Source organism: Liolophura sinensis, chromosome 3 (assembly GCF_032854445.1).
Source record: "Liolophura sinensis isolate JHLJ2023 chromosome 3, CUHK_Ljap_v2, whole genome shotgun sequence".
Lineage (NCBI taxonomy): Eukaryota > Metazoa > Mollusca > Polyplacophora > Chitonida > Chitonidae > Liolophura > Liolophura sinensis.
Window position 1 is genome coordinate 7,814,336 of NC_088297.1, and position 25,461 is coordinate 7,839,796.

Below are 25,461 nucleotides of genomic sequence, written 5' to 3' on the forward strand. Positions count from 1 at the left end.
GGAATAGGGTCAAATGTACAGAAAAGGAATTCTGTGTACTTACTGTAAATTTCAAAGATGGTAAAAAAACGACCATGGTTAACAAAGGTTTAATTCTTGGGAATTGGTTTGTTCAAGTAGCACTGAACAAAGAGATGCTTTTCCATTCATTTTTTTTTTTTTGGTGTGTTTTTGGCAACATTATGACAGTATTATGAGGTGCATGTAAGTTTTCGATATGATCACATTTACATTTTCAGCAGGAATGTTGAATTAAGGTTTCATAAAGCCCTTTTCCCTTTATAAGCAGTATTTTAATGCGGCATACCCCGAATCAGCAACTGGTTTACTTCTTTAGGATTTATATTTTTTCTAACCACTGACTGTTAATAAGAACATACATTGTCAAGACTCGTCAACACACATGCTTTCTCTTTGGTCAAAATGTTGTATGTAGGAAAGAAATGACACCAACCTGTTTGTGAGCTGCTACCCTGTGCGGCATCCCCCGTGGAGCCCATCCATGACTGGTTGTTTGGCGATCCGCTGGAGGTTGTGGCTGATGCTGCCAGTCGCCTAGGTGAGAATGTGGAATTAGACGGACTGCCAGAAAGTCCCTGGTTTTGGTCATCTTGAGCGTCCATTGTCACTTTAAAAATGTCTGCTTCGCTTGAATCAACTGGTTCTAATGAGATGGAATCTGACTCTGTATTGATAATGGACATAAGGCTTTGATTGGATGATGATTCTTGGGCAGAGGATGAAAGTGTGGATGATCCACCCACGCGGCGCGATTTGGCTGTGGAATAAAAGTCTGATTGCAATTCTGAGCTGTCTGCAGTTCGTTTTCGACTAAATGCACAAGATGTCTGCTGTTCAGGACTGGGTTCGTTTTTTATCACAACAATGTCTGGAGAGAGTCTGCTTGGAAAGCTCTGCTGCTGCCCTGAATTATGCGACATACGTGGGGAATCGGACGACTGGAGACGTTCACTGTACATCTGGTTTGCTAACGGGGATGCTGCTGGACTCATGTGAATACTGGGACTACTGGCAAAACTACCTCTCCTGCGATGCGCCCCTTGACCCGTGTCTACAGTCCTGGGAGGATGGTTTTTGACACCTCTCATCCATCCTGGATTGGGGGATTCTCCAGAGCAATCTGAAAACAGGCAGCCATCAAATGGAGTTAGAAGATCGACATACTGTGACGAAACCATTCATCTTGTACATTATTTCTGAGCGTTTAGGTTTCACTCTGTGGTGGGATGAAATCTCACTTGAAAACTGTAATTTACAACACCAAACGTAATTTTTTTCTTAATTACTTCTAGAATGCCCTTTTCACACACCACAAACTTACTTTCTCAAAACTAGTCAAATTACTGTTATGAGTCAAGTAGCCTTGCAGATTTATTTCATTGTATTCATTCATTGTTCATTTTCTGATGAGGCTTTGGTTGTAGTGTTGATGTTCGTATTTTCTTTCCCTTGATAGGATTAGTGACATGTTTTCAAGAGGGTCTCTGAAATCATTCAAATTTGTCATTAATTCAAGTTGCGTCTGTCTAGCAACGTAATTCTGAAGTCTCTTAACGTGTAGAATGAAGAAACCATTCTCATTCCCACATATAAGCAAGCAGTATGTCTACTACAAGGAAAAACATTGAAAAATTGGCTGTCTGTTATTATTTCTCAAACATCACCGGTTACCTAATGATATTGTTCCCTTTGTTTTGTACTCGGCTATTCTCAGGTCAACCCATACTGCAAACTGAGATAACACAAGTGGCTCGCTGCAAAGTTCCCCGATTATGCAGGCAAATTTGTTCTGTACTCTTTCCAGTGTCACTCCCATAGTGCTGTTAGTTTTCTGCAAAGTCTGTAAAATAAAACAAAGGGCATTTAAGATACATTACTGCAATCTACAAGTCCTTTGCTGTATTTTTTGTTTGCTTGTATGTAGAGCTAATGTATGGAGTCATTCGGTTTTTATTAGCAACAATTTTTTAATTTAACATGTTTATGTGTACTTCTTCACTTGAAATCAAAACTTTAAAGTGGAAGCCATAAATGATGACGTGTCCTGGTTTACCGGCTATATTTATTTGTTACCAAATACAATACAATTGTAGAAAAGCTTGCATGTTCTTCAAATTTAACTGTTATACACATACCCTCTCTGTATCTCAAAATATTAACATGTAGAAATATCATTTCATACATAGCTATTAACAACACACACATATATATCAGAAAAATTCTTTGCCGGCTGCTTCACCTAGACCTAAACGTAGATCAGTTACTTGCCGAATACATACATGCGTAGTTTTAAACTTATCCTATTTTAGGCTTTGCCTATTTCAGTTTCCATTTATATGGAAAAATTCAATATTTATCCTCAAATATTCCATGATGGTTGATACGCCTCTCGCAGTAAGTCAAGAGCTCCCTGTAGTGATCCGATTATCATCACAGGGGTACCCGGATGTGCTAACCAGGTCAACTGGGCTTCAATTTTTCGTAGCAAATTGTACTCTTTCACGTTAGTCAGATCACCAACGGAACGAAAAATACAGTACATTAATTGTGCACAATACACTAAGCCTTTAAACAAACACGAAGGACTTTGATTCAATCTATGATCTACTAAGTATTTAATTGGCGCCTTTTTGTAGGCCAGCTTTGTGCTCATTATGCACAAAGGGCTTCCCCGTGGCCATTTTGAACTCCACAAACTGATCGTCCAAAACGTCGACATTTCATCCAAATACAAGACTGCCCTACATATTCAACCTTGGATTAAGCTTCTTAAACACTTACCCCTTAACTCTGTATATGTTTTTGGACGATCCACTCGGCGGATACCGGCGATTTTGATGTTACTTTAAGCGCAAGGCGCCTGCCGCACCGAATTATGCACAAACCTTTGCAAATTAATGAGGAGTGCTTTTCCAACCTCCGCTTCCTGGAGAGCTCCTGTATCCTGGGGAGAAGCCATTATTCTTTATTTGATCGATGCCTACATACGTTTTCCTCCAGGGACTATATCGGCGTAGGCCTACATTTCGTTCCACTAAATCCCTAGAAATATTTAAAACAGACCACAGGAAAATCGCAAATATGATTCATAAAATATATTTCTTAAGCGGGTGTGTCGGTTTGTAGTAGTATGCCTTAGGGTCCATATTGCTGGTAGGCTACAGGCCACGAGATCACGAAGCGATTTTAAATAGACTGAAATTGAAACTTTAGATCGCTTTACAATTGTTATTTCTTACGTAACAAGGTCAAAATATTGCTTTACTATGTAAGCTATAGCAAAAGAAAATTCAGCTAAAACAACGGAAAGGGAGTTAACACGTTTAATGATTGAAATTTTGACATTGATTTTAAGATCGCCTCGTAATTCCAGCCGGCCAGAGGCCTATATGTACGTAGGGCCTACATATATGATATGTGTATACAAGTATTTGCTGAGTGAGGTCACTCGATACAATCGAGCAATGCAGAGGGAAACAACCCCAAATACGTCGGATTGACAATAAGGAACATTTACCGCTGTCCACAATCGCACTAAACCTTCCCTAGCATAATTCGACGTCAATCGTGTGGTTTCTTTTATTAACTAACCTGTTGTGAGACTGGGCAAACCAAAAGGGTCAAAGACAATCACGTGTGTTCATGAAAAATAAACACATTTTGTGATTAAGGAGTAGACCTTTGTCCGTTGTCAGTTTGTGTTATTGCCGTGGTTTATATTTGGTTATGCCAACCTCAGAACAGGTAAGTTAATTTGTACTAACATTCACCTGCTAGGGAAGATTTAATGGGCGTCTGAGCGAGCGGTAAATCCTCCTTACAGTAAATCCGAAACATATCGGGTTGTTTCTCTCCGAAGGTCTAACTCTCAAAACTGCGCTCAGTGCTCGATATTATATAAAAGTTAGGCCTACCTCATTCCCCAACTATGTACATACACGTAGCCTATTTAAGGCTGGTAACGCTAATTTACCCAAATGTACATTTCCCATTTTCTCATAAATCTCACTCGGGACCGGTAGATCCAGGATCAATCCTGGATCGAGTCACACCTAAAACTTTGAAAGAGGGAGTTGTAACTTCCACGCTGCGCGTTCAGCATGAAGGGGATAGTGCAACGACTGGTTGACCCGTATCAGTATAGTGGCTCAAGCGGGACTGTTTACTTACCTTCGGTAAGTCGTCTCAGTGAAGCAGCACTAGATAAAAGAGCGGTGCAAAATCCGTCCTCCTGCAACAAGGAGGTACATTACCTACACCCTTCCTTCGTCGTCATATGACTGAATAATTGTTGAGTACGACGTTAAACCCCAAGCACTCACTCACTCTTTGAGTTTCGCAGTTTGTTGGTGCTACCTTTGTGAGCATAAATGTCTTTCTGCGGCCCTGTTCGTCTGGGTTTCGAAAACTTTAAAGCACTTTTAAAATATTTTCTGCGATCCCTGTGCACTACTCGCATTATTCTTTGTACATGTAGTGGCACACTTTATGTTCACTTTAATTGTTTAGACATACTCTTCACGATTTGCCTTGAGTTCATACATGAATATGGGATTTCCTGACGGTCTATATACTTAAAACAGGCTACCTTGAGGGGATTTTCTAGCAGATTTTAAGGGTGGTCAAACTCACTCACGCATAAATCTCCCAAATTTTCTGTTGCATTCATCGATGTTGTATATCTTGCAAACTATGCTGAAGACTATACACGAGCATTGCATTTGACAGACGATAAAAAAAATTACCGGTAAAGTTATATCTGGGATTATCAAAGACAGATATCTATCTTAATCTCAGTTTGGATGAAAGGCTGACAACTCTTCTCAAACAAAACAGTCTAAGATACCATATTCCATTGTGTGTTATCTTTAAAAACCTTACTTCAGCAGTTTCGTAGAGACATTTATTTATTTGATTGGTGTTTTACGACGTACTCAAGAATATTTCAGTTATACGACGGCGGCCAGCATTATGGTGGGAGGAAACCGGGCATAGCCAGGGGGAAACCCACGACCATCCGCAGGTTGCCGTCAGACCTTCTCACGTACGGCCGGAGAGGAAGCCAGCATGAAATGGACTTGAACTCACAGCGACCGCATTGGTGAGAGACTCCTGGGTCGTTACGCTGCGCTAGCGCGCTAACCAACTGAGGCCCCGTAGAGACATTAATATTACATTTAAGCCACTTTAAATAATCCATCGCCGGATAGTGGCCTATAAAAAGGGCCTTGGCCAAACATACGTGACAAGAATTTGAGCTGCGATTGTTAATCGGTAACGTACATGTTAGCCCCCGTGGCTTTTTCAACTCCTCTCAACTAATCGACTGAAAGTTTGTAAGCATATAACTACAAATCAATTCTGGGTATGTTTTGTCGACACTATGAAGTGAGTTGTATACTGGCATGAGGTTCCAGGGTCAGACTAAAGGTCCCGGAAGCTCTGCGACTCCAGATAGCTGTATGCATCAGATCTCTGCCATGGATGTTGGGATGCATCGAGAGTTGTGGTCTGAACAGTACAGAGCTGTGAAGGAAAGCTTAGGCCCCTCAAGCTCTGCGACTTGAAATTGTCATAGACGTAATCTTGAGAAGGCACTCAAATTTAGGGCACCGAGACATGGGGTTAAAAAAGGTAAAGAGGCTTAGCAGTGACATATTTAAAAAATTGCAAAGGATTAAAAATAGGAGGCCGGGTGGGGATGGCAGTCTGAAAGTCTATCCGAGTTCACTAGGCGAGGCTCCGCGACTCCAAACTGTCGAATAGACGAGTTATTATCAACCATTCAAAACTTGTTTATGTCGCGAGACGTATATAGGGTCTAAAAGAGTATGGAGTCGAGAAATGATGAAAAAAAAAACAAAAAAAAAAACATTAGGAGTCAGAGCGCCGAGTTTAGGAGTCATGGCTCCAATTGTATTTATTTTATTTATTTGATTGGTGTTGTACGCCGTACTCAGGAATATTTCACTTATACGACGGCGACCAGCATTATGGTTCCAATTGTAACACCGAGTCGTGGACTTTTAGCCTATATGACAGCCACAGATGAACGTCGTTACTATTTTTTTTTTCACTGTATAAAAAGATTTCGTAAAAGACACAAGTTTGATGGACAAAAAATAAAGAGTTTCAAAAATTCATAATCTAATCTTGAATACTTTCTTATTTCGCGTTATTTGCGAAAACCCAAAGAGAATCTAGCTCTAATTAAAAGTTGAGTATTTAGCCAGACGCAGTTACAGATAAATAAAAATTAATCTAGCGTTATGGACTGTCTGATTGAGAATTACTGATCTGGTCTTTGAATTTCATTTTAGTACAGTGAATGTGATCTGAAATTTTACAATTTATGCGCTACGGTTGTGTACCAGCACCTGAAAAGTGTGTGTGTGCAGGAGAGGTGGGGTTGGGTTGGGGTGGGGGGTGGGTGATGGTGGGGGGTATCTCCTTCTGGTTTCGGGGCTCACTGAGTAGCTCTACTCTATATACGTGTACTTGGCATGCGGTGGAGATACGAGAATATAATTTAGTTAGTAAGTTAAATGTAAGTCGTGTATGTGTATAACGGGATTTCACATGATACCATCTGAATTTCTCTTAGAAAGGTTTTACATACATATATCTATAAGTATTACACATATGCCTGATGAAGACAAAAGCTCCAAACTGTAGTTGGAATACATGTTCATATAATTCAATACAAACGTGGAAAATTGTGAAGATCTCGATCGTGTGTGAGTCTCCATTTGTTTGTTAGTATTAGGCCCACATTTATGGGGTTTACACAGGTACCTTTCAGTATTGTGTACACTCAGCAATTTTTTGTCAGTGTACCTGGCTGTAAAATGGAGAATTGCAACACAATACTTGGATCTCTATATAATGTATAACTTTACCAGAACTAAATATTTTCGACTTTTCACGAGTTTGGTTAACAATTACTAACTGCTCCCTGATATAGCAGTACTCTCTCCTTTTAGAGGTAGGTTTAGTTGTTGACCCACATTGCTGCGAATGATCTGCTGAATTTTTGACAGCGTTGTAAAACAAGTAAGTGCAGTTAAGTGGCAGATAATAAAATTTTCGCCTGGTTAAATTTTAATCTAGACATTGCACCTCTTTCAATAACATGTGGGCACTAAATGGAATTTGGGTGTTCTCACTATTTACCTTTTATTTGGGCTTCGTCAAATTGAATGGCTAGGATGCATCACTGAAGCCGGTCAAGACTCCTGCTGAAGTGAATTGGACGTGATAAACTGCACATGTATCGCACTGATAATCATTTGGGTGAATTTTAAAGTTGGGGTTGGTGATACGTGGTAGAGTGACGTTAATTCATTGAAGAACCAGCTTTTTACATTAAACATGTAAGATATATTGCATTGCAAAGTAATAATTTTCAAAGGTAAATTTCGTATTGAAATAGAGTCTAGGGGCTTATTGACTAACAAAATGATAAACTCAACCGCCACCACTTACATGTGGCGATCTTGTCTGTCATCTGAGCTACTGCCAGTATTTTACAAATTCGTGCTTATATGTTATTTTTATTTCATTTAAGATATATTGCACTGCAAAGTAATAATTTTCAAACGTAAATTTCATGTTGAAACAAAGTTGTGATCAGTTTGTTTGTTAGGGTGATACAGATATTAAAATAGGAGTGTTTTTGTCACTTTTATAACGTATTTTTCTTCCATATCTTATGTGGTTTTAGAGCCATGAGTCAAACATCAGTGGGTGTAGACTTCACTCTGGAGACAGTTCAGTACAAGTTTGCTACCATCATCGGAGAGCTATGTGGGAAGCCATCAGTCCTCTCACAGTTTGCAGTCTGGTTAGACCTGAGATTGTCTGAATACAAGTTAAAAGGATCCATATCATTAGGTATACTGGTACAGTATTAATTAGTTGTTACTCTATATAGCAAGCTTAAAGCTAAAAATGGGTATTTATATAGAACAAATAAATGCGTATGAACAAAGAGTGCGCTTTACCTGTACATACAGCATGTTTTACCTGTACATACAGTGAGCTTTTCCTGTACATACAGTGTGCTTTTCCTGTACATGCAGTGTGCTTTTCCTGTACACACAGTGTGCTTTTCTTGTACATGCAGTGTGCTTTTCCTGTACATGCAGTGTGCTTTTCCTGTACACACAGTGTGCTTTTCCTGTACATGCAGTGTGCTTTTCCTGTACACACAGTGTGCTTTTCCTGTAAATAGAGTGTGCTTTTCCTGTACATACATTTGTACATACAGTGAGCTTTACCTGTACATACAAGTGAGCTTTTCCTGTACCTACAGTGTGCTTTTCCTGTACATACACCTGTACATACAGTGAGCTTTACCTATTCATAGTGAGCTTTACCTGTACATATAGTGTGCTTTTCCTGTACAAACAGTGTGCTTTACCTGTATATACATACAGTGTGCTTTTCCTCTACATACAGTCTGTCGAGCTCTACATGTATGTTTGAGTACATTACACATATTCTAATAGAGCGAAACTTTGAATATGACCCTGCATTGGCATTACCCCTAACATGCGCATGTAATTGTATACACACATGTGTGTTAGTGTATTTTTCCCCAGTTTTTCATGTTACCTATATTGTGACAGTTTATCAAGTGTATTTTTATGTGATTATGTTTCAGACTGTTCTGGTCTAAAGCCAGATCCTGATTGGTTACAGGGACTTAAGGACTCGACCCCTCCTTGGACCACCCACCCCCTAAACTCCACAGAGAGCGATCAACATGTCCAGTCAAGACAGAGAAGAGAGAGACGGTGGAGTGGTCAGATGTCTAGTCATAGCACAGATGTGGGATCTTCCTCAGACATTGTGGTCATCAAAGAGGAAACCCATGACCTGGATCTGGACTTCTCTGCCGGCTCAAACCAACGCAGTAACTCGCCATCACAATTTCGTGGAAGAATCGAGAGGAAAAGGAGTTTCCATGATAGTAACGCATCATTATCTTTACCTGGCAGAATTGAATTGACAGGGGTTTATAAGAATAGGTCCGGAGCTCAGCATCATGGGAGAATTGAAACAACACAGCATTCATTAGCAAAACTAACAGCCTCGCCTTCGAAATCCATCTCTCATGAATCTTCCATTATTACATTACAGGATGAAATCTCTGAGACGTCTTTTCCCACTCAAGACCAGTGTGCCGATCAGACTTTATCTTCTAGTGTTTTGAAAACAAGTTCACAGAATCTTGGGCCTGGCAGTGCTATCAGCTCTTACCAAAAGGGAAGCAACTCTGCTGATGGTTCATCCACAGGGGCAGAGAGCACATCGGAAGCTTGTCTGGAGGAATCCATATCAGAGCCAAGTTTGGAGAAAATCCTGAACACGCAGTCGCCATTACCTGATAAACAGTTAGGCGTGTCAACAGAAAAAGGTTGGTATATGGTACATTTATTTTTTATATATCTTGTACTTGAAAAAAATATACAATATCAAAAGCATTCAAATTTTCACATACATGTTCCATCACTGCCAAAACTTGAACACAGACTAAACAAAACACAATCTAACGCTGCCAGACTAACAAATGCTAACGGACTAACAAATACTACCAGGCTGCCAAATTGCAGCAAATCACTGACAGACTACCAAATACTGACAGAGTACCAAAACACTACCAAACACTGACAGAGTACCAAAACACTACCAGATACTGCCACAGTACCAAAAACACAACAAAACACTTCCACAGTACCAAAACACAACCAAATACTCTCACAGTACCAAAACATAACCAAACACTGACAGAGTACCAAAACACAACCAAATACTACCTTGGCACCAAGCACTGCCAGACAGCCAAAACACAACCAAACACCGCCAGACTAACAAATACTACCAGACTACTAAGCTGCAAGTAAACAGTGACAGACTACAAATTACCACTGGACCATGTAAAACTGCCAGAGTACCAAAACACTACCAAATACTGCTGGAATACCAGAACACAACCAAACAGCACCAGACTACCAAACACTGTCACAGTACCAAAATACAACAAAACACTGCCAGAGTACCACACACTGCCATAATACCAAAAACAACAATACTCCCACAGGACCAAAACACAACCAAATACTGTGGGAATGCCAAAACACGACAAAATCCTGCTGGACTACCAAAACACTGCCAGACTACCAAAACACAACCAAACACTTCCAGACAAGCACTGCCAGAGTAGTGAAACACAAACATAAGCTGACAGACTAACAAATACTACCAGACTACCAAATTGCAACCAAACACTGACAGACTACAAAACACTGCCAGACTACCAAACACTGCCACAGTACCAAGACATAACCAAATCCTGCTGGACTACCAAAACACTGCCAGACTACCAAAGCCTGGCAGACTACCAAAACACAACCAAACACTTCCGGACAAGCACTGCCAGAGTAGCCAAACACAACCAATTACTGACAGACTACCAGAGATCACCAGACTACCAAACACTGCCAGAGTACCAAAACACATCCAAACACTGCCAGGGCACCAAGCACTGCCAGAGAACCAAACCACAACCAAACACAGCCAGACTAACAAATACTACCAGACTACCAAATTGCAACCAAACATTGATGGTCTACAAAACTCTGCCACAGTACCAAACACCACCACAGTACCAAACACCACCACAGTACCAAACACCACCACAGTACCAAAACACAGCCAGACTAACAAAACCTAACTGCTTACAAAAACAACCAAACACTGCTGGACTACCAAAACACAGCCAGACTGCCAAAGCCTAGCTGATTACAAAAAACACAGCCAAACACTGCTTTACTACCGAAACACAGCCAGACTACCCAAGCTTAGCTGACTACCAAACTACAACCACTACAACACTGCCAGACTGCTTGTACCAAAAACTACCAGGCTTTAAAACATTATCGGGTTACCAAATCATAACCAAAGACTAGCCACCACTGTGAGTTTGCCCACAGTCAAAAACTCTATGTCACTAGTTTGACAGTTGGAGGTAAAATGTACTTGGCAAAGGAGCAAACTACAGTTTTCTCTGGACATTGTGGTGTCATATCAGCACTGCAGTTTCCTCTGGACATTGTGGTGTCATAACAGCACTGCCGTTTCCTCTGGACATTGTGGTGTCGTATCAACACTACAGTTTCCTCTGGACATTGTGGTGTCATATCAGCACTACAGTTTCCTCTGGACATTGTGGTGTCATATCAGCACTGCAGTTTCCCATGGACATTGTGGTGTCATATCAGCACTGCAGTTTCCTCTGGACATTGTGGTGTCATAACAGCACTGCCGTTTCCTCTGGACATTGTGGTGTCGTATCAACACTACAGTTTCCTCTGGACATTGTGGTGTCATATCAGCACTACAGTTTCCTCTGGACATTGTGGTGTCATATCAGCACTGCAGTTTCCTCTGGACATTGTGGTGTCATATCAGCACTACAGTTTCCTCTGGACATTGTGGTGTCATATCAGCGCTACAGTTTCCTCTGGACATTGTGGTGTCATATCATCACTGCAGTTTTCCATGGACATTGTGGTGTCATATCAGCACTGCAGTTTGCTCTGGACATTGTGGTGTCATATCAGCACTGCAGTTTCCCATGGATGTTGTGGTGTCATATCAGCACTGCAGTTTCCTCTGGACATTGTGGTGTCATATCAGCACTGCAGTTTGCTCTGGACATTGTGGTGTCATATCAGCACTGCAGTTTGCTCTGGACATTGTGGTGTCATATCAGCACTTCAGTTTCCTCTGGACATTGTGGTGTCATATCAGCACTGCATTTTCCTCTGGACATTGTGATGTCATCAACACTGCAGTCTTCTCCACCTATGAAGCTGAATGCCAGTAAATATTAATAAGCAAATATTCTTGAGTACCTGTAGGATGTGCAAACATGTACCTATGAGTCTTATCAGTCAATCAAATTCATTGGGTGAAAATGAAGTTAGATTAGATTTTGATTTGTTACATTTATAGATCTACAAGCATGCATGTGGTAGATGTACATTTTTCCCTTTATTTATATCCCAAGATTCTCCTGGAATTTCGTTAATATTTCTCCGTACGACCCCGGATGTAGTTTCCCTTAATGATTTCCTTTTGAAGGGCCAAAAGATTTTCTACGTTTTTTTAGATTAGGTTTATCCTCAAACTTTGTCATACAGGTAGAGCTTATAGTATGTGGGTTGAGGGGCCTCTGTGGCCAAGTGCCGAGTGGTTAGCATACTAGTGCAGCAGAACGACTTAAGAGGCTGCATCTCAAGCTGGCTTCCTCTAGGATCATATGTAGGAAGCTCTGTCAGCAACCAGTGAATGGTCATGAGTTTTTTACCCGGTTTCTACCCACAATAATGCTGGCAGCCCGACCGTCCTAATACATATGAATGAAATGGTATGGTTATGGAGTAAAATGCGAATCAAATAAATAAATACTTGGATAGATGATTTAAACTATCTTTCTCTTTCCTATCTGTTATGTCTTCAGTAACACATGCAAATCTACAATGGCTGTGACATGCCAGAAAAAAACTTTCTGTCTTGCATTTAAGTGCCTTGTTAAATGATTGACATGTGAACTTGAGCTGCCTGTTGACTTAATGACAGACTGATACACCAACAGACTGACCAAGACATAGATGGAATGATGTATAGAGCTGCTTCTACAGTTTAAAATAATCAAGAGATACATGTATAGTGTACGTTTAGCATCTAGGCCCGTTTGCACAAAGAAATTGAAGCTAAAGTCGATTGTAGACTCTACAACTGACGGCCGTCCTCATAAATCGTTTGCTTTCGTTTATTTTTTTCCTGCAGAAAACCGAACCCAAACTACATCCTTCGTTTACCCATTCGAGTTAAAGGAATAAAACGAATCCCCCGTGTCTGTCGGCCACAGCGTAGCGATACGTTGAAATACCGTTGTGTAAACCGGCGATCGGTAAAGCGGCTATCAGTGCGAGTCTACACTTCCAGCTTTTGTCTGAAGTCTTGGATAATATTTTAATCATGGTTTTTGTTGTGTTTGTTATCTGCTAATAATTTCTAAAATAAATACGTAGGGGTTGTCGTGCAATCTGAGTTTGCAATCCATACACATTGTATAGTTTTGTGTCACTCACGTCCAAGTAGGAAGTATCTTCATTTCACTCCAAGTCTGAAATAATTGGGTGAGGCTTCCAAGGGATGTAAATGTAGGTAACGTACTCACTAGAATTCGTTATACATTACTGCATTATTGGTGTCTTCGACCATACTTTTAAAATAATTAGTGTATGTATATAATATACGCGTATGGATTACATAATTGGCAATTCTGCGCTAAATTCACTGTAGGCATAACTAGGACAGACATCACGTTGTCTTGGGGATTGAGGGAAACTTTCCAGAACCTCACCTCTCCCAGTACTACGGGTACCATATGAAATGTACGTGGTTTGTGCGTGACGGATGGTAGGTCCTTCGATCTGATTATATTCACACTTTTCCTTTACAATTCCCAAGAGAGTTCTGGTGGAAATCCGGAAATTAGGCCTTTCATCTTTTCGGCCAAGTCGAACCGCTCGAACGTTGTTGTCAACTGAGCAAACTGAATACTTTCTATCAAATTGCATATAGATTTTCCCAGGAATTTTAACTTAACCCCACTAAACATACACCGCGATTGATGAACTCTTCCAGCATAGTTTGATAACAGTGAGCTTTTATTTATTTATTTATATTTGATTGGTGTTTTTCGCCGTAGTCAAGAATATTTCATTTATTCAACGGCGGCCATCATTATGGTTGCATTGGGTTTTGAAGTCATAATGATAGAAATGCACGCTACATAAATGTTTCGCTCCGCCCCGTCATAATCCTGAAACTGTTACATGATGAGCTTTAGACGGCTGATTTATCTCTCATCAATAAATCTACGCCCTTTTATTCGTTCGCTTTACTGTTGTAATCTGCCAGCCAGGTACACTTGATCTCGCAGTTATTTATTTATAGGTGTAGAGGCCTTATAGGTGGTTGACTGTGTTAATTTCAATCTGACGTGTCCCGCGTCAGACTGGCAGCGGTTTGATTGGCCCCGCCCAGTAGGTCTTCATGTGAAGATCATTTCTACAGGAATAAGAACTTGGAAACTAAAGACTGTGATTGGCTGATAACGCTACCCAGAGCCAATCTGTCGTCTAATCTACATTTGCCTTCAAATACTCCAAGAAATGATTTAGAAACTATCATTCTTAACTCAATCTATTTATTTGGAATTCAGGAGTTAAATAATTTTCGGCGAAGTGATGCTCTCCCGATGAACCTTCCCACCCTCCCCATTTTTGAGAATGATCTGTCTCATGTCACGCTTCTGCCAGGGTAGACACGTGGCCAGTGAATGGAGGCCTGTTTTGTAGTCGGGCACAATTGGTTTACCCTCACAGGCGTTTTTTGCAGGCTTTAGTCACATGTAAATCAGAGTAAGGTGATACGCGACATGCCACGTTGACAAGCCGATCAGTAAATTCGAGAGCGTTCCGTGTGAATCGTGCCATATAACAATCGACTCACTGGATACAACACATTTTTTTTAAATCAAGTAACTAAGAGTCGAGAAAGTTAAAATAAAAACTGATTCGTAACTTAATTTGGTATATTTAATTTACTGCGTTGTGAACGTGTCATGTAGGAAAGATAAACAAAACCTGGCGGTATCCTGTCAGTTCTGATCAGTGAAGCGTGGAGTTGTCGTCGACAGTCTCAGCTGTTAGCGGGACTACTTTCGCCAGACCTGCTCTCTCTACAGCTGTTTCTAATACTAGTACTCGACACCCATCGTTTGAGTGCTCGTTCGTTTCATTCGTTTTTACTGGACCCGAAGCAAACGATTTTTGGAGATGTCCCCTTTAATAAATACAACCTTATGATCCTTTCATGCAAGAGTATGTTGACTGTACGCAAAGTTTACGATCGAGATCTCTGTAATTTACAGTCAACTTAGGCTTACGATCTGTGAGCAGGCGGCCCCAGGTTTCTACAAGAACAAAGCAGTTCTACAATGTGGAACTGTGCTAGTACATGCACACTATGTTATCTTAGTAGCATTTTTTTCTTTTTCAATAAAATCAGCATTTTAACTCGTGAAAATTTGCATTGTTGCACTTGAAAATAACTTGAAGAAATCATGTCTTCAGAGGAGAACAACATATAATACACCGAGAATCCATTCTTAAAGTAATATCAGCTATAATAAAAACACCCACCCAAATTCGGAAATTGGACTTGTTAACCATGTGCCTGTAAATAAACCACTTTTTAACTTTGACCTTACATGCTGTATACAAGAAGGAACAACAGTCTTCTCTTATACGTCCAACAGTATTTGAATTTTAGTTTCCTAATGTGTTCAGTAACAGTTACAGTCGACCGGAACTGTAGTTTTCTCTTATGCTGCACTGGAACGGGTGTTTTTTTTTAAGGGTCCAGATTTGTGGCCGGTGCTTTAAAAGAAGTGTAGTTTTCTCCTGTCGATGTGCATTATAGGTATAGGCCTACATGTAAGGGACTAGTTTTGTCGTCGGTGCTTTAAAAGAATTGTAGTTTTCTCTTGTCGATGTGCATTATAGGTATAAGCCTACATGTAAGGACTAGTTTTTGTCGTCGGTGGTTTACAAGAATTGTAGTTTTCTCCTGTCGATGTGCATTATAGGTATAAGCCTACATGTAAGGACTAGTTTTGTCGTCGGTGCTTTAAAAGAATTGTAGTTTTCTCTTGTCGATGTGCATTATAGGTATAAGCCTACATGTAAGGACTAGTTTTTGTCGTCGGTGGTTTACAAGAATTGTAGTTTTCTCCTGTCGATGTGCATTATAGGTATAAGCCTACGTGTAAGGACTAGTTTTGTCGTCGGTGGTTTACAAGAATTGTAGTTTTCTCCTGTCGATGTGCATTATAGGTATAAGCCTACATGTAAGGACTAGTTTTGTCGTCGGTGCTTTAAAAGAATTGTAGTTTTCTCTTGTCGATGTGCATTATAGGTATAAGCCTACATGTAAGGACTAGTTTTGTCGTCGGTGGTTTACATGAATTGTAGTTTTCTCCTGTCGATATGCATTATAAGCATAGGCCTACATGTATGGGACTAATTTTGAGGTCAGTGCTGTATGCGTACTGTGCATGCAGTTTCTCTTGAGTTTCATGAATAGGCCCTATCAGAGTCCATAAGCCCTCGTGTTGAAACCATGGTTGTTGTTGTAACCCATACAAGTTTTAGTTGCCTGATTATGTTCTGATATAATCTAATCGGAGGCTTGGTAGAGAAGACAAATCATGTTTTCGCAGTTAGGATGGTCTTTTTAGAATCATAAAATCACAAGGTTTTAAATCAGTTCCATTTTCGAGCCGAATATATCAAGATTCCCCTTTCCCCACAGTTCTAGAAGTCTGGACAGCAATAAGCGGTCGACAGCAACTGATACGTGTAGTCTGGTTTCGTTCACCGTACATCAAGTTTCATACAGATAATTTGCTCTCCACTAATGCAGCATTGGCATTCATTTCAATCTGCGGGTTAAAACTTTCGATTCTTGGGTGGGAAAAAGTCTTGTACCAAGTTCCTTCCAAGGTTTCCCTTAGGGAAGATGACTTAAGGTTAATTCGTTGCTAAATATTCTTGATGAGAATGCCATCTAGACGTTTCTTTCACCGTGCTCATTTGAAAACTATTCAAGGCCGCGTCAATATGCACCTTGTTAGTGGATATGTTTATTTGTGTAAAGATTTATTTATTAATTCGCTATATAATTAGTAAAATGCTAGGACTATTCTTGAACTTAAACGCCTAGATGTATACTATTGTTTTATCAAAACATCAGTGTATGTAATTTTAAATTTATGGGTTGACATTGTTGAACTCTACTTGCCAGAGCGGTTAATATGAGAGGGGACTAAAATCGTCACTAAAGGCCTGTACCTCTCTGTTACATGTACAAGGAGTTCCAAACACGGATCTCAGCGAAGACAGTGTGTGCAGGACAGATACCATGGGTGGATCATTGTCAAACGAGCATCAAGTAACTGGCATGAACGGTGCATTGCAGAATAGCTGGTCCCGAAGATATGGAGTGTCCACTCTGGCACTGGCTTATGGCTGTTCGCGAAATACCCTGTCAAACGTGTGCGCTTCGGTAACCAGCTTTGAGCGCTGGCTCAGAGAAAATTCCCCGGACCCAAATCAAGTTATGGAAACCAGAAAAATGTTTGAAATCCCACCTCCGGAATTGGACGTGCTGCTCGTTGAATTCTTTAACACTGTAAAGAAACCGAACGGTGAAGACTATAACCCTCGCTCCCTTCGCTCTCTGCGCACGAACCTGGCGAGGTACCTCAAAGAGAACACGTACCCTTACTCAATTGTGACCGCTGAAGTGTTTGCCAACAGTCAGTTGGCGTTCAAGAACAGGATGCGTATGCTGGAGAGTCGCTTGTCATCATAAATTATTTTGTTTATGATCACTCTTCTTGCCTTATTTCCGGCACACCCATGTCAATATTTACCCTTTATCATATGACAGCTGTCAGGTTCATGGACGGTATTGGTTCACCACAACACGTTACTTATATTACGATATCCAGATAATCAGAGAAGTAAACCTTTCATTCTGCAGGCTGAGGGGTTTGGAAGAATTTACAGAATCTGATATGTGTAGCATAGCGGACAAACCACATAACATATGTAGCAATAAAACCAGTCGAAAAAAACATTTCTTTGAAATTTTTTTAAGTTTGATGCATTTGACGGCAGAGTAAGCCATCTCACGGTTGAAATGTAATTTGGAATACTTTAACGTATGTGAATAATATGCGTGCAAAAAGAACCTACCGTTCAAAATTAAATGCCTTTTTTCTGCTGTCCCGTAAATAACCGACTAAAGGTGCCAAAACCGCTTTCTGAGTTTATACTTTGCCAGAAGGACTACTTGCCAGATTATGTGTTAATGGCAAATTCTTGAAGATATTCATTCGCTTGATTTACATGTTCAGCGGCCTAGAAACATTTCTCACAAAACTATGGCAATGCTTTTTGGTCTTTAAGTACACGGGTACACTTATGTTGTATGTGATGCTTTTGTTCACCTCTAAGGATGGAACTCGACATGAGATGAACTAACAACGCCTAAGGGCACATTGTATCATTGTAGTTGTATCTGTTTCACCTGTTCTTAAGCTTGTATTTCCTGTAAGGTCAGGGATTCGCAATTTAGGCTAGTTTCACTGACCATACTTTGGTACTTTTGTCAAAATATGGCATGGTGATATGGTTCGTAAAGCAGTGATTTTCGTTTTAAATCTCCCATCGAATAAATGCGGTAGTGTACAAGTATCGTGTTTGAGATTTGGAAATAAAACGATTATCACTTTTAGGGGCCTCCGTGGCTCAGTTGGTTAGCGCGCTAGCGCAGCGCAATGGTCCAGAAGCCTCTCACCAATGCGGTCGCTCAGAGTTCAAGTCCAGCTCATGGCTCTTCCTGTCCGGCCGTGCGTGGGAAGGTCTTGCAAGAACCTGCGGATGGTCCTGGGTTTCCCCAGGCTGTGCCCGGTTTACTTCCACCATAATGCTGGCCGCCGTCGTATAAGTGAAATATTCTTAAGTATGGCGTAAGACACCAATCGAATAAATAAATAAGATTATCGCTTTTAAGAGCACTCAATTTCAATATGCCAATTGTGATTTGTCTGATGTATGAAACTGGATGTTAGATGTCGAACAGACTGCTTTGGTTCAGATCGTAGGCTCCTGGCTCAGATCCATCAACCGGTGGCCTTCTGTCTGGAGATCTTCTGTCTGGAGATCTTTTGTCTGGAGATCTTCTGTCTGGAGGTTTGTGTGGTACTTGATGTGATGATGTCCTTAAAGTGATTAAATAAGAAAAAAACGGAAGTAGTGAATTTTGTGAATTAAATTTGGCTTTATATGTGGGGAAAATCTGAGAAGTGGTTTACTCGATGTCCGTGTAATCTTATCCACGTCTAAAACTGCCCATATAGTGAGAAATACCAGTTGCAGAAGTCGAGGACATCATCGTGTGTAATTGTAACAAATGGGACATATAAGTTATTCTGTGAACTATAGGCATGACATCACATTACCCTAAGGGCATATTCGTGCGTCCTTGATCAGTTTTGTTTACATGTGTGACTGCATGTGGTCGTATTCTACAATATGTTGTCGGACAGACTATGGTTTCATGGGCTTAGTATAACGTTTAGATTGGCTATAGGTTAGAGCAAGGAAACGTGACTAGTTGGTTCGGTGTCAGTATATATGATTGGGTGGGGTGTCATGTCTGGTGTATTCGGCATGAGACTCCAGTGGCGGCAGCACTTTGGCGGCATGGACATGGCGGCCCTGCCACAGTTAGATACAGTATGTGTACACTCACCTAATGTGTCCTCGTCGTATGACTGAAAAATTGTAAAGCACGACGTGAAATCCCAAGCGTATATATATATATACTTATACTTATAAGCTCTAACCCAAAATAAAGGCTGTTATGCTTCAAATGACCGTTATGTTTTCAATGACCGTCGGACAATGAGATTCTGGTTCAAACATCGAATTGTACAGTGAATGAGATTTTGAAGATACCCCTATCCCGAACTGATGGCAAAGGTAATAAACTCTCGACAGCTCTGGTATTACCGTATGAGTCCAATGCGTTGCATGCATGATTATGACAAATATTGAACTCCTGCGTGTAGGAAAAGTTGGTCGTTAATTTGCTTAGTTTACTCGGGTTTTCTCCACTCCACCGTCATATAAGTAAAATGTTTTTTAGTATCACTGGATCTAATTGCAATGTTTTGCTTTCAGTGAGCACACCCTCAGCAGAATGGAACTACATCTCCAATAACCCTAATCGATCCATGTTGACAAAAATTGGTTTGGGAGCCCACAAATCGCCCAAGGCGATGAAAAAGCGCCGAGGCATACGAAGCGTGGAAGTGTTCTTGCAGTGCCCCCCGTTCAATGAGACTCGTTCCTTGGAGGATATTCCTCCGGATGAGTTGGACGAGTACCTTGCCAAGTACTTTACCGAGATAAAACCAAGAGATGGGAGAGACTATCATCCTCTGTCCTTGAATGCAGTACGGTCGAACCTTGAGAGTTACCTTCAGGAGCGGGGATACTGCTGGTCCATTGTTAGGTCCTCCCAGTTTTGTAAAAGCCAGAGTTCCTTCCGCAGTCGGATGCAGGACTTGAGAAGAGTCATGCGGGCAAAGGAAGGCCAGAGTTCCTACTGCGACAATCTGCCCTTGTCGGGAGAACAGTGGACTGATGAATTCTGCAGCTGACATCAAAATGGAAACGGGAATTCTTACTTAATAGTTGCAGAAGCGCAACTTCTACTCCACAACCAGATTCTGAGTGTGCAATACGCAGGGTCACTTTGCCAAAACTACGCAAATCATTTGACTGTCAGGCACAAAGCCTTCTAGGCTACTTGTAAAACATGACGAGGTGTCATTTACGATCAAAGTATAAAAATTTGTAAACAATTTGTATAACAATGACACCAATGTTTACAGCACAATTCCATGGTCAGCCTCTGGACAAAGTACTTATGCTACAAATGCATCCAAATGTAGATAACATGCTGTAGACCATGTAGCAAATAAGACACATGTAGGTCTGTTATAAGTATAAGTAAAGACTTACAGCACAGAGACTAAAACCAAAGCAGCGACGACAGTGAGATGGCTGACAAATGGTCACACGTAACAGGTGAAATACCGCCTCTTGTCAATTTACCTCAGTTTTATTATAATACTTTACTTGTCCCTCTAGCGCCATGGCTTAATCAGATTTAGATAAGAAAAAAAAATGTTAATTGCAATTTATTAGATTTACTCAAATGATATATCCACATTTAACATACAATAACATTAAAACACTGCAAATGGACAAGGCCTCGGAGATACTTAGTCCAACAGCAAAATCCTGGTTTATGCAGGAATAGAACATAATTAAAGACTTACAGCACAGAGAGTAAATCTTGAGTATGAGTACAAGAGACCTCAAAGAAATTGCAAAAAATGTGACATAAATGGAGAAAGTCATTGTTCCCAAGCAGAAATGTTATTTTCACTTGAACCTTGTGACGGACGGGTCACGTGTGGAGTGGTTAGATGCGCATGCCTTTCAATCCCTGGGACACCAGAAGTGGGGTATTAAGCCCTGCCATCGCCGTTTTTACTGCCTTGGTGATAATAAGTGGTCGTGGGTTTCCGCCGGGCTCTGCCCGGTTTTCTTCCACCATAATGATGGCCGTCGTCGTATAAGTGAACTATTCCTGAGTACGGCGTAAAACGCTAATCAAATAAATAAATAATAAGTGGTCGATGTCGCCTGTTATAGGTCAGAAGGCTTGTCAGACAGTGGTTGTGTAATCTTAGGGGTCGTTGAAGACAGCTTGTCTTGCATCGATATGGTGTGTCTATATCTGTACGTCACATTTGGGAAAGTTCGGCTATAGCTTGCCAGAGGTGGGTGTGTGGTGGGGGAGAGGGGATGTATTCGGGACACTCCAGTCCTTCCACCCATACAACTGGCAGCCGTCATACAATTAAAAAAAAGAGTGTGTGAGTGAGTGAATGCTTGGGGTTTAACGTCGTGCTCAACAATTTTTCAGTCATATGACGACGAAGTAATCCTAAGGGTATATGTAATGTACCTCCTTGTCGCAGGACGGATTTCCACCGCTCTTTTATCTAGTGCTGCTTCACTGAGACGACTTACCGAAGGCAAGTAAGCTGCCCGCCCGAGCCATTATACTGGGTCAACCAAGACCCAGTGGAAAGCAGTACAATTTACCATGCAGTTTATTTTACTGTATTCTTGAGTACGGCGTGAAACACCAATCAAATAAATCATTTTACTGATTTTATATCAATGATGATGAACCATATTCAGTAACACGCAGGTCACATGGCACAATGAATGGACGCTTTGGTTCATGTATTTATGTATTTAAAGGAGAAGATAATTTAAATATTAATCAAATACCATTGAAAAGAGTATGCATTTCCTCGCAGGTGAATGCCACAAAACAAATTCTAATATGTACCTCAAGTTGATAGATTATAAATAATGTCGGCGCCAATATCAGCTGTGGGCGACTCCATTTTGCCTAAGAACTAGTCCTGAAGTCTTTTGTGTTAGGAGGAGAATTGCCGCTGGAAATCGCCGAAGTGCAGTTCGTACATTTCCTTACATTAAGTCTTCTTCTCAGAAGGCAGCGAACATTACAGTTCGTTTTCCGCTTGACGATCGGGAATCCGGAATGTTGGACGTAGGTTCCGAGTTTACACGAACGAGCCGGCAGTTTTAACGATTCCCACTGGTTGTCAGGCAACACAGCCCAAGCATAAATTACAGGGTGTTAAAGATGGAAGACGCGATAGACTCAACCATTTATGCCAGCTTTGGCGTTTTCAGGCTATACGTGTATGGCGAGGAAAAATGGCAAAAATTATGCAGCAGGTACCACCAGATAGATAAAAATGTGCTCTTTTCAACCCATAGCGTCATGTTTTTAAGTTTTCTTCTCCTTTAAATGGTGTTCAGTGCCTAATTCACGAATAGCTCACAAAACAAATAATATACGACGGCAATCAGATTTACCGGCAGGTAGACTGGCGCTGAACCAGCGTTAAAAATCTCGCCTCATGATCTCGCTTCAAGCACGCGATCTCATTACTCAAGCGCCGATTGGCTGGAACAAGAATGACGTCTTATGCCGATGAATCCGTGAAAGCCCTTGCTATTAACGTTTGTGTCAATATGCTGTTGGTGCGAGCATCGAAGCTCGTGTGGCCCATTGCGTCGTCAAATGCTCCTTGAAGGCAGCTGTTCAACTGCCAAAATGGCGTGCATGTCCGTAACGCACAAGTGGGAAAGTTCATCAGTAACTTGTCAGATGGTCGGTGGTTTATCCAGGGCACTGACCACCGCCGTACGTTGTGAACAATTATTGAGTATGGGGATAAACAACAAATACGTAATGAATTGGATTTCATGGGAATGGTTACAAATTGCAGAGATGTGCGACGTATAGAATGTGGAAACAGAGATGTGCGACGTATAGAATGTGGAAATAGAGATGTGCGACGTATAGAATGTGGAAATATAAGGATGTTTTCATGCATTGCGTGTGGTACCATGAATTCACGTAATTCTGGAACCGAGACAAGCCAGTTAGTTATTACTAGGCACACTTCTGCAGAAACGAACGGTTTTGTAATAATAAAAAAAAAGTAAATTGTCTATCGAATGCCCGAAAAGGAAAGCAGTATATGCGTTGTATTTGAGACTGAACATATGATAACGTGTCTCTTATGTGTTTAACGTGGGACACACAATGTTTCCAGCCATGTCTGTGTGAAAGACATCAGAACAGCGATCCAATGGTCTGTTCTGTGGATGAACTTACAACGAAGCCGTCCTTTTCTATTTGTCACGCAACGGTTTGAAATGACCATACAATGAACTCTACGTACTTTATTTAGTCTTGAGTACATGCTTTTCTCTTCAAGCATAAGTATATATTGATGAATGTCAAATTAGTTTGGCTAGCCATATTCAACGGACATGGGGGCCTCCGTGGCTCAGTTGGTTAGCGCGCTAGAGCAGCGTAATGACCCAGAAACCTCTCACCAATGCGGTCGCCGTGAGTTCAAGTACGGCGTAAAACACTAATCACAAAAAAAAGAAAAAAATCAACGAACATGTACACAGGTAAGAGAATAAACAAACGACCAGATTACATTACAACGTGATTACATTCCGACTGTATTTTCCACCTGATGGTATATCAGAGGAACTACCTAGGTATATACATACATACGCATATGATTTTTTTTTTTGATTGTTGTTTTACGCCGTACTCAAGAATATTTCACTTATATGACGACGGCCAGAATTATGGTGTGTGGAAACCGGGCAGAGCCCGCGGGGAAACCCACGACCATCCGCAGGTTGTCTTCTGGGTTTCTACGCTGCGGTAACCGACTGAGCCACGGAGGCCCCCATACGCATATATGAACCCACATTATATAATGTAAGTTTATAAGAGAAGACAACATGAAATTGAGGCAGACAAAAGAGCGTGAAAAGTTATTTACACATATAGACTACAAGCATTATGTTTTCTCCGATTTTTGCCTTCAGTAGAGAGGGTATTTGAAACCATTTTTGCATACTTAGTGTTTGAAGTATATATCGTCTTTGTACTATAATGTTCTAAACAAAGGATGTGATATATAATCAATGTATATGTAATAAATTTATTTCAATGCAAATTTGTTGTTTATATTCAGACTAAATTATGAATATATTAAAGATATGACTAAAATTCAGGTTAAAACTAGAATCCTAGAAGTTGTCCAAATTCTAGCACAAATATATTTATTAAACATGCGTTTAGATCCTCATTTCGAACGTTATTATGCCGAGAAGTTACAATACCAAAAGGTGGTGCCGACTACCCACCATACAAAAATTATTTTCGTATGACTGGAAAAAACTGACCGTGTATATTACAAACTTTTCAAACTCTTATATGTGAAGGTTTTTTTTATGTTTTCTCCAATCAATTTTCTTTTGGATCCTTAGTCAAGTTCTTACTCAGAAATATGCTGAACAAATTGCGAGTATTCGAATTGTCAGACACTCGAAGTATTGGTTACGTCCCAGCTTCGGACCGAGAAGTTTCTGATCATTTGTGTCTCCACTGTTCTTGAAACATAGGTTACGATAAGTTGTGACACGGATTCTATGTGCGTTTGAGTCGCCTACACGAAGTTCATTGTACATTATTTGATTTTCACCAAAAGCTGTGCCTCACATGCACTTGAGAATGTTACTTCAGCACTTAAATCTCTTGTTGCCTTCAATACATAAACATGACCGCCGTACATATATGTGGAAGGCTCTAGAGAATACCAATCAAATAAATAAACAAACGAGAAGGATTATGGAAATTATTTGTTTATTTGTTTGGTGTTTTACTGCCGTACCCAAGGAATATTTCAGTTATGCGACGGGGGCCAGGTATGGTGGGAGGAAACCGGGCAGATTATGGAACACAAATCGAATAAAAAAATAATAAAAACGACAAATGAAGATGTTGTTCAAAACAGTCATCTAATTAAAACCTCATGAAAGAGTAAATATATCTAATCGCAAATAAGGAAAGATTATGCCAGGTGGATTATAGGCTAAACCATCTTTTTTTTTCACCTTTGCTATCACTATGCCATAGTAAAGGGTGTAATTCAGTTGTGCTGGTCTTATGGTGAGAGGGTATGTCCGGCGATATATAACACTGAAGCCAAGGCTTCTAATTTCTTGGTCCGCT

At 40.6% G+C, this 25,461-nt stretch overlaps 2 protein-coding genes across 37 annotated transcripts in view; one reads left to right on the plus strand and one right to left on the minus strand.

The window, feature by feature from the left end:
• Window positions 1-2,909, minus strand: part of LOC135463552 (uncharacterized protein KIAA1958 homolog) — a 69,594-nt gene extending 66,685 nt beyond the window's left edge. For all 35 annotated transcript variants that reach the window (XR_010443553.1, XR_010443555.1, XR_010443554.1 and 32 more), the window contains exons 1-3: window positions 2,803-2,909; window positions 1,693-1,861; window positions 455-1,141 (exon numbers count right to left, since the gene is read on the minus strand). Coding sequence is in view for 31 of the 35 variants with exons in the window: in XM_064740832.1 (XP_064596902.1) it covers window positions 455-1,141; window positions 1,693-1,837 (832 nt within the window). In the remaining 4 variants the exon portion in view is untranslated. The remainder of the gene's footprint in view (window positions 1-454; window positions 1,142-1,692; window positions 1,862-2,802) is intronic.
• A 4,124-nt stretch (window positions 2,910-7,033) lies between these two features.
• LOC135464079 (uncharacterized) lies at window positions 7,034-21,266 on the plus strand. 2 transcript variants are annotated; one of them, XM_064741565.1, is made up of 4 exons: window positions 7,034-7,074; window positions 7,745-7,914; window positions 8,687-9,442; window positions 19,917-21,266. In XM_064741565.1, the coding sequence occupies exons 2-4, from the start codon at window positions 7,749-7,751 to the stop codon at window positions 20,396-20,398; spliced, it is 1,404 nt and encodes a 467-aa protein (XP_064597635.1). In that variant the 5' UTR covers window positions 7,034-7,074; window positions 7,745-7,748; the 3' UTR covers window positions 20,399-21,266. The 2 variants fall into 2 exon arrangements, with proteins under 2 accessions (XP_064597635.1, XP_064597634.1); XM_064741564.1 differs by lacking the exon at window positions 19,917-21,266 and adding an exon at window positions 17,036-17,732.
• The last annotated feature ends 4,195 nt before the right edge of the window (window positions 21,267-25,461 follow it).